General features: G+C 58.6%; 2 protein-coding genes across 4 annotated transcripts in view; both read right to left on the reverse strand.

The window, feature by feature from the left end:
• Window positions 1-5,074, reverse strand: part of SLC16A4 (solute carrier family 16 member 4) — a 13,729-nt gene extending 8,655 nt beyond the window's left edge. Inside the window, exons 1-6 of one of the 3 annotated variants that reach the window (XM_033519888.1) lie at window positions 4,658-5,072; window positions 4,092-4,204; window positions 3,006-3,138; window positions 2,161-2,304; window positions 1,366-1,527; window positions 304-822 (exon numbers count right to left, since the gene is read on the reverse strand). In XM_033519888.1, coding sequence (XP_033375779.1) covers window positions 304-822; window positions 1,366-1,527; window positions 2,161-2,304; window positions 3,006-3,138; window positions 4,092-4,204; window positions 4,658-4,673 — 1,087 coding nt within the window. In that variant the 5' untranslated portion in view covers window positions 4,674-5,072. Of the gene's footprint in view, window positions 1-303; window positions 823-1,365; window positions 1,528-2,160; window positions 2,305-3,005; window positions 3,139-4,091; window positions 4,208-4,657 lie in introns of all 3 variants that reach the window. The other 2 variants (XM_015650900.3, XM_015650901.3) reach the window with 2 other exon arrangements.
• Window positions 5,075-6,259: 1,185 nt separating this feature from the next.
• Window positions 6,260-8,086, reverse strand: LAMTOR5 (late endosomal/lysosomal adaptor, MAPK and MTOR activator 5). The gene is made up of 3 exons (XM_015650509.2): window positions 7,996-8,086; window positions 7,280-7,397; window positions 6,260-6,585 (listed from the first exon to the last, which is right to left on the reverse strand). The coding sequence occupies exons 1-3, from the start codon at window positions 8,054-8,056 to the stop codon at window positions 6,525-6,527; spliced, it is 240 nt and encodes a 79-aa protein (XP_015505995.1). The 5' UTR covers window positions 8,057-8,086; the 3' UTR covers window positions 6,260-6,524.

Consider the following 8,086-nt stretch of genomic DNA (forward strand, 5'->3'; position numbering starts at 1 on the left):
TGTGTTTTGGGGGCTGTGTTTTGGGCTGTGTTTTGGGCTGTGTTTTGGGCTGTGTGTTTTGGGCTGTGTGTTTTGGGCTGTGTGTTTTGGGCTGTGTGTTTTGGGCTGTGTGTTTTGGGCTGTGTGTTTTGGGCTGTGTTTTGGGCTGTGTTTTGGGCTGTGTTTTGCTCTGTGTTTTGCTCTGTGTTTTGCTGTGTGTTTTGCTGTGTGTTTTGCTGTGTGTTTTGCTGTGTTTTTGCTGTGTGTTTTGCTGTGTGTTTTGCTGTGTTTTGCTGTGTTTTGGAGTGCTGTTTCTTTGCCTACCAGCCACAGCGATGAGGTACGAGCCGTCCCTGCTGCTCATGCCCAGCGTCCTGGCCCTCGCCACCAGGTGGAACAGGGGCACGAAGTAGGCCAAGTGGCTGAACAGGAAAGACCACGTGAAAATGAAGAAAACAGGATCCTTCAGCGGGGAGAAGTCCAGGAGAGGCTGAGAAGGTTCCTTTGTGGTGGCTGCAAGGGCTTTGTGGCTTCTCCTGGCCTCGGTGGCTGTTTCTGAGGAGGAGCGCTCCGGGCTGGGTTTCTGGAGCTTTTCCAAGGCTGGGTCAGAGCCATCTCTGCCATGGGGCATCAGGAGTCTCCCTGTGGTGGAATCCTGCTGTAATTCCCTGTCAGTGCTTCCATCCAGACATCCACCTGGAGTTTCTGGATCCTTCTTTGTCACCTCTGACCCCCGGCGCTGATTTTTGGCGGATTTCTGAGGCGGTTGGGCGCTGACAGGCCACAGCAGCATGCTGGAAGGCACCAGGTTCAACATGATGCCTCCAAAAATCAGGAGGGTACCTGAGGGAAGGCAAAAGGTGTTTTCTTCTTGGATTGGAAAGGGAGGAGCAGCGGAAAATGGCCTTTGTAGAACAGGGTGTGGTTTTCACTGACCATGGAGAAAGCTCTGCTTTCAAACTTCTCAAACTCCCAAAAGGGAGTTTGCCTTCTCCTTGTGGAGCAGTTAACAAAGCAGGGATTTGTATTCCTATTTTTCAAGCTGGAAGTTCATTTTGCTGTGATGCACAGAACAAATGCCCAGCTTCCTCTGGGATCTGGGAGCTTGTTTTGCTTTTCCTCATTTAAAGTCATGATGGACCTTCAAGATGGTCCTGAAACACTACAGTTAAAGTAGGGATTTCTGGTTTTGATTTCCAAGCTCTGTGCTTTGACTCTGATTTTAATGAGTGTTTAATTATTAACAAGATACCCCCAAACTATCCTAAAAGAGGCAGAGCTGTTCCTCAGTGTGCTGAATTTTTAAAAAGAGCCTCTTACCCTGCCCAGATCTCCCCAGATGCCCTTTCAGAGCCGAGGAGTTTGAAGGAGCAGGAGATGCCTCACCTTGCCAGCCGTAGGCCTCGATGAGGAGCTGGGTGAAGGGAGCCATCAGGAATGTCAGCCCCATCCCAGAGCGGGCCAGGGCGTTGGAGAAGGCCAGACGTGCCCGGCAGCGCTTGGCCGTCATCACCGCGGCCGCCTGGTACAGACAGGCAAACCCCATCCCTGTGGGGAGGGTGAAAATAAGAATTCCGTGCCCAATTCCACGTCCTGCTATCCCAAGCTCGCAGTCCCTGGCTCTGCAGCGTGCCCAGGCTGAAAGGAGGGGATTTCTGCTGTCCCAGTGGGTGGGGGTTGGAGGCTCTGCCCTTTTATAAGGGATTTTTGAAGGCCAGGATCCGTCTAGGTCCAGGGAAAAAATCAACCCTAGTTGGGACTGGAATGTTGAAAGTGGTGTTTTATTCTGAGCATGAAGCTTTGGGAGTTCAGTGTCGCACAGAAAGGAGCTGGGGAGGGTTTGGCACTGAAGGTTCACAGAACATCCTGAGGTGGAATCCACTCCAGCTCCTGCCCTGCCCAGACACCCCAACAGTCCCACCCTGTCCCTGGAGCCGTGTCCAAACTCTCCTGGAGCTCTGTGCCCATTCCCTGGGGAGCCTGGGCAGTGCCAGCACCCTCTGGGGGAAGAAACTTCCCTGAGATCCATCCTAAACTCCCCTGACCCAGCTCCAGCCCTTCCCTTTGGTTCTGTCCCTGATCTCCCCAGGCTCCTCTTCTCCAGCTGAACAAACCCTTAGCTGCTCCCTCTCCAGCCCCTTCCCAGGTGTGAGGCTGAAGGAGGTGGTGGTGCTGTCTCACCCAGCAGGAATCCCATGGAGAAGCAGAGGAAGGGGACACTGGTGGCCTGAGTGCTGAGCAGGCAGCCCCCGGCCACCAGCGCGGCCCCCAGGATGGAGATGAGCCTCTCTCCCAGGCGCCGGCACACCACGGCCACCAGCGGGGCTGCAAGGGAAACAGACGTGGCTGAGGGGCACAAAAACTGCTCTGGCAGGGCTTGGGGGCTGGGTGGGAGCACTGGAAGTGGTCCTTGGGAGGCAGGGGGTGACAGCGGGCTTGGGATGGGCTCATGGCCAGGAGAGGGGCTTGGCTGTACCCTGGGAGCTCGGGAAAGGGGCAGGGAAGGAGGCAAAGCCCAAACATTCAGCTCTCCTGAGCCTCCTTCCTCAGTCACAGCGTGCCCAGCAGCTCCAAATTATTCCTCAGCTGGGACAAGAGCGTTGTTTGCTCTGGATCTGTACAAGAAACCTACAGACAAGTTCAGGGGATCCCAGAATGGTCTGGGTTGGAAGAGACCTCAAAGCTCATCCAGTTCCAACCCCCTGCCATGGCAGGGACACCTTCCACCATCCCAGGCTGCTCCAAGCCCTGTCCAACCTGGCCTTGGGCACTTCCAGGGGCAGCCACAGCTGCTCTGGGCACCTGTGCCAGGGCCTGCCCACCCTCACAGGGAAGGATTTCTTCCCAATTTCTTGCCACCATCCCATCTGAAGGGCCCTGTGTTCAGAGCCCATTCCTGCTCAGACACGTGTGGGTGCCAGCCATGTCCAGTGTGGGGTGGGAATTGGGTCCACAGAGCATCCTGAGTGCCCCCAGGTCAGAGAGAGGCTGCAGCAGTGCTCCAGGCCTCGGGAACTCCAGCTCACCTCCTAGGAAGCGCAGGGAGGACATGATGGAGCCGATCCAGCTGACCTGCTCTGATGATCCCCCCATCTCCTCTCGGAAAGCCACGAAGAAAATCCCGAAGGTCTTGAGCATCCCCATCACGAGCACATTGACCTGAATTGAGAGAGGTGAAGGTCAGGTGCCACAGGGGATCAGGAGGGAGGAAAAGCTTTTCCTTCTGCTTTTTGTGGGTTTTTTTTGTGGTGGTGTGGGAGAAACAAACTGGGACACTTGAACCGGTGTTGGGGAATGCCAGCAGGGTGGGCTGGTCCTGGCCATGCTGCAGTTTGACCTCAGAAACCCTCTCCAAACTGCCTTTCCTAAGGAAAGGAACAAAGTAACGCTGGAGCTCAACTCTGAGGGGATACTTTTCACCTTTTAAGTTACTTTTTAGTACTGCAGTGGAAATGGATCCTTTCAGGTGGCTGGGAGTTGATGAGGGGATGGGGACGGCAGGGGTGGACATCATCTGGGGCTGTTTCCCAGGATTTGTCTGCCACAGGGGCAAAGGACAGACAGTTTGTGACCTTAATTTTAACTCCTGTTGTCTCCCTGGTGTTTAATGATTGGCAGGGAGTTACTCGGGGTGGATTTGGAGTGAGGAAAGCTTTCCCAGCTCGGGGGATGGTGCTTTCTTTACGGTTGGATTCAGTAACCTTAAAGGTCATTTCCAAGCTTCACAATTCCTTGATCGATCACTGGTGGGAAGATAAAGCCTGGGGCACAGAGAATTGGTGCCTTTAACTGGTGCTGAGGTTCCCAGAGAGTACCCGAGGGTTTGTTCTGCTCCCAGTGGGTCCCTGGCTCCCAGCTCCCTGCCCAGGGTGGGATCACGGCCTTGCCGAAGGGACAGGACAGCCCTCTGGGGTTTGACACCGCCGTGGTGAAGTGTTTGAGTAGGGAAAAGTCATTTATCCTGGCAAGGGCACCCTCCTCATCCCCGAGCCCGAGGCATTGCACAGGGAATGGATACGGCCGGACCGTGGGTGGGATCAGCCTGTCCTGCCCTGAGGGAGGCTGGAGCTTTCCCCTGCCCCAGCTCCGGGAAGGTTCCATCCCCTGCTCACCAGGAAGAAGTGAAACACCACTCCCCACGCCCACCCTCCGGCTGCTGCTGCGGTGCCTCGGCTCTTCCCGGCTGACGGAGCCTCCGGAGCCTCTTCATCCTCCTTCCTGTGCCCTGCTGGTGACAATGTCAGGCCACATCAACACCTTCCACTGCTCCTCTTCCACCCACGAGCCATTCCCTGCGGACAGTGCTGCCGTGGGGCAGGCACCTCACTCTGCACTCACCTGGCTGATCTTTCCCCAACCTTTCTGACAATTCCACCTTCTCCCTGTCTGCAAACACGTTAATATTCTTTCTTATTCCCACCAAATTACTGTGCCCACTTCAGCTTTTCGGGTGCCTTAGTGCTGCTGTAGCGCTTTGGCTTGTGCCGGGAGCCCGGGGGTCGGTGTCAGTCTGGATCCACCTCGGAGCTCTCCGGAAAGCTCTTCCCACTCCACCTTTCTGTGCCTGTCTCCCTTCCATCCTCTCCCCCACCCACCCTGTGGCAGAGGCAGGATCCTGCCCGAGGGGGCAGCTGGACCCTACAGCACCTGGGGATGACGATCCTGGAACTTTTCCTACCGCCTTGCTGCTGCATGCTGCAAAATCCTCCCCGGAGCGGTCGACAGCGAAGAGAAATCCCTTCAGAGTCTCTTCATTTGCTCCAGAGATGAAATCCCCCCTTCCTGACTTGTCAGGCCACAGTCTGCTCCTCATTCCCATCCGCTGGGGATGATGGTGTCTGTCCTGAGCAGGACATGGAGCCTGGCAAGCGCTGGGGGGACGGAGCCCATCCTCCTCCTCTTCCTCCTCCTCCTCCTCCTCTCTGAGGCCCCAAGGCCGGCAGTCCCTCCCCTTCCCCAGCTGGGAACAGGAAACCCGGGGCGTTTGGAGCAGAAATCCTGTTGGGAGGGAAAAGGAGGGGGAGCCTGCGAAGTTCTGACTCCGGGGAAAGCTCTGGATGTCTCCAGAGCAGAGCTGGGGCGGCAGTGATGGACTGGAGCCAGGCCTGGCCCTGCCCATCCTGCACGGCCCTCGGCCCGGGGAACGGCACCACTGAGGAGGGGACAGGCTGGAGAACTCGGTGATTTCCAGCTGGACACAGCCCCGGGGCGGCGCTGGCTCCTGTAAATGTGCCCAGACTCCCCGGTAAACACAGCCCTGCTGCTCCCTCCCTTCCCCGGCTGACCTGTCACCCCAAACATCACAGAAAAGCGGCAGCAGCGGGGGACAGCGATGCTCTCTGCTCTCCCTTGGCAAAGAACACAAGAGCTGCGTTGCTCGTGGAGCTCAGGATCTATGGGAGCCCCTGGAGGAGCTTTCCCTACAGGAGGAATTTCCATCTGTACATTGAGCTTTATGGAAGCAGGATGAGATTTGTAGTCAGTGTGCTTTGAGGGGCTGCAGGAGGGGGCAGAGGGACAGCGGCACCAGCGCTCAGAGCTGTTGGGTGCCCGGGGAAACTCCAGCTCCAGCTGCTCCTGCAGGGATGGAGGGAGAGGGACAAGGACTCCCCAGGGCCAGCACAGAGGACATGCCAAGATCAGGGCTTTACCCCAGATGAACACTGAGCTGGAAGGGAGCGTGGAGCCTGGCCAGGCAGGGGCTACTCCTGTGTGAGCCTGTGACTGTCACTGCCCAGCGCAGCTGCTCTGAGGAGTAAAGTCTGAGCAGTGGCAATGCCATTGCACTCTGACTCAGCCCAGCTTTTACCCCATGCTCTGCTCTGAAACTGCCCCTTCCTGCAGCTGCAGCCCAGCTCCTTGTCCCTCCCCAGCACACAGGAACCACTGGGGTGTAGCAATTCCCACCTTTCTGCAGGATTGTTTCCCTGCAGCATTTCCAACCCCCCGGAGGCAGAGGGGGCCTGGATTTTTGAGGATGTTGCCAAGATCCCTCTCCAGCTCCCAGGGCCCTGGCAGGGCCAGCACACACAGGTCTGAACTTCAACCCAGGACACAGCGAGTGTGTAACTCCCACAGAATGTTTAACTTGAGGAGGTGAAATGTTTCCTAGGAGAAATTCCTCTGAAAGCACTTGTACCTTTTCTCCTGGAGGAGCCTCCACGAATTCCAGTCTTTCTGCAGAGGAATGCTAATGAAGGGAGTGGGAGCAGTTACTTTGCCTGCCTTTGGAAATGAAGCACCAGGCCCAGCTGTCCCAGCCAGAGCACAGAGAAGGAAGGAAGGTTTTTTACAGGTCATTTATTGATTTCTCTGACAAACAAGGCCCCCCACATACAGCAGGGAGGATCTGCTCATTACAGGGCCTGGGGCCGTGCCCACGGATCACCCTCAGCAGCACAAGGGCTAAAATGTGAGCTGGAGACCCGGGAGCTGCCCAGGAGCTGGTGAGAGGGGAGGGAGAGCCTTCATCCTGGGTGTGGAGCTCCAAAGGGAGCGTGGCAGTGCAGGGAGGAGGAGCTGGGAGCGGAGCTGCTTCCCTGGGCTCAGGACAGCAGCTTGTGCACTGCCACGGTGATGCTGTCGTGCTTCTGGATCATGATGTTCCTGCATCAAGGAGAAAGTGCTGAGGGAGGGCAGCTGGGACAGGAGCAGCTGCTGGGGGTGGGAAATGGGCAGGGGAATCACTGAGCAGCCACAAGGCCCATCCCCACCCCAGACCTCGGCTGCTCCTTCTCCCCACTCCATGAACAGTGATGGAGACATCCCTGTGCCCCACTGACTCTGACAGCCCTGGATATCCACAGGGATCCATCTCTGGATATCCACAGGGATCCATCTCTGGATATCCACAGGGATCCATCTCTGGATATCCACAGGGATCCATCTCTGGATATCCACAGGAACCCATCCCTGGATATCCACAGGGATCCAGCCCTGGTTATCCACAGGGATCCAGCCCTGGTTATCCACAGGGATCCAGCCCTGGATATCCACAGGGATCCCAGCCCTGGATATCCACAGGGATCCAGCCCTGGTTATCCACAGGGATCCACCCCTGGATATCCACAGGGATCCCAAGGGGGGAGGAGTTACCGAGCTGCAGTAACCACCATCCCCCGAAAGGTTTCCCACTGCTTTTACACCTCCTGCCTCTTCAAATCCCCTTAATGCAATGACTCTGCCTCTGGCAGTGCCCGCCTCCCCTCCTCCTCCAGACGAGGAGCTGCTCCAGGGATGACTCCAGGGGGCTCGCAGGGCTGGGGGAAGGGCCAGCGGCAGCTCGGGGCTGGGAACTCACCCGTTATCCGACTCCAGGCACACCACGGGCGTGTCGGTGGGGTCGGAGGTGAGCTTGGCCGCCTGCTGGGCCAGCACAGAGATGATCCCGGCGTGCTCGTCCGACAGGGTCCCTCTGCCTGCAGAGATGGGAGGGGATGGTGAAGGCCCGTGTGCAGGGCAGTGCTCTGGGAAAGGCCCGGCTGCCTCCCCCAGGCCACGGGGGGTTGGTCCTGCCCCGGCCCATTTCCCTCCCCAAATGGCTCCTCTCCATCCACCAGAAATCCTGACTGTGTCAGTGAGAGCTGGCTGCAGTTTCCTCCGAGGCACAGGCAGGTGGTGGCCCTTGGGGACAGCCCGAGGTGGGGGCAGGACAGCAGGACAAGGCCGGGTGCCCCCAGCCGGGAGGGCTCGGGTGGGGCCGGGTCTGGAGTCCCCCAGCCCGGGGACCCCCGTGGGGCAGCGCCCCCCACCCCTGGGAGCCCTGAAGGGGCCGGGCAGGGCTTGGTGTCCCCGAATGCGGCGCCCCCCACCCTCGGAAGCCGTTACGGGACCCGGGCGGTGCCCCCAGCCCCGGGGGGCCCGGCAGGGACCGGGCAGCGCCAGGAGCCCCCGGCCTGGTGCCCCCCACCCCCGGGAGCCTCTGGAGAGCCCGGTGAGGAGCCTCTGGAGAGGACGCGGTGTTCCCCAGCCCAGGAGCCCACAGAGAGCCCGGCCCGGCCCCGCTCGCTCACTCACAGCCCAGGTTGAGCCCCTGCGAGTCGGTGCACAGCACGCCCACCACGGCCGGGCTCTTCATGCTGGGGGGAGACAGCGCCGGTCACAGCCG

This window comes from Parus major, chromosome 26 (genome assembly GCF_001522545.3).
Source record: "Parus major isolate Abel chromosome 26, Parus_major1.1, whole genome shotgun sequence".
Classification (NCBI taxonomy): Eukaryota; Metazoa; Chordata; class Aves; order Passeriformes; family Paridae; genus Parus; species Parus major.

Bases quoted from the DNA above. Each gene is read 5' to 3' on its own strand.
- LAMTOR5 (XM_015650509.2), bottom strand. From the start codon at position 8,056: ATGAAGAGCCCGGCCGTGGTGGGCGTGCTGTGCACCGACTCGCAGGGG. The intron at 7,398-7,995 runs GTGAGTGAGCGA...CCATCTCTGCAG, and splicing joins GCAGGGGCTCAACCTGGGCT to GCAGAGGGACCCTGTCGGAC. The intron at 6,586-7,279 runs GTGAGTTCCCAG...TCCTTGATGCAG, and splicing joins TGCCTGGAGTCGGATAACGG to GAACATCATGATCCAGAAGC.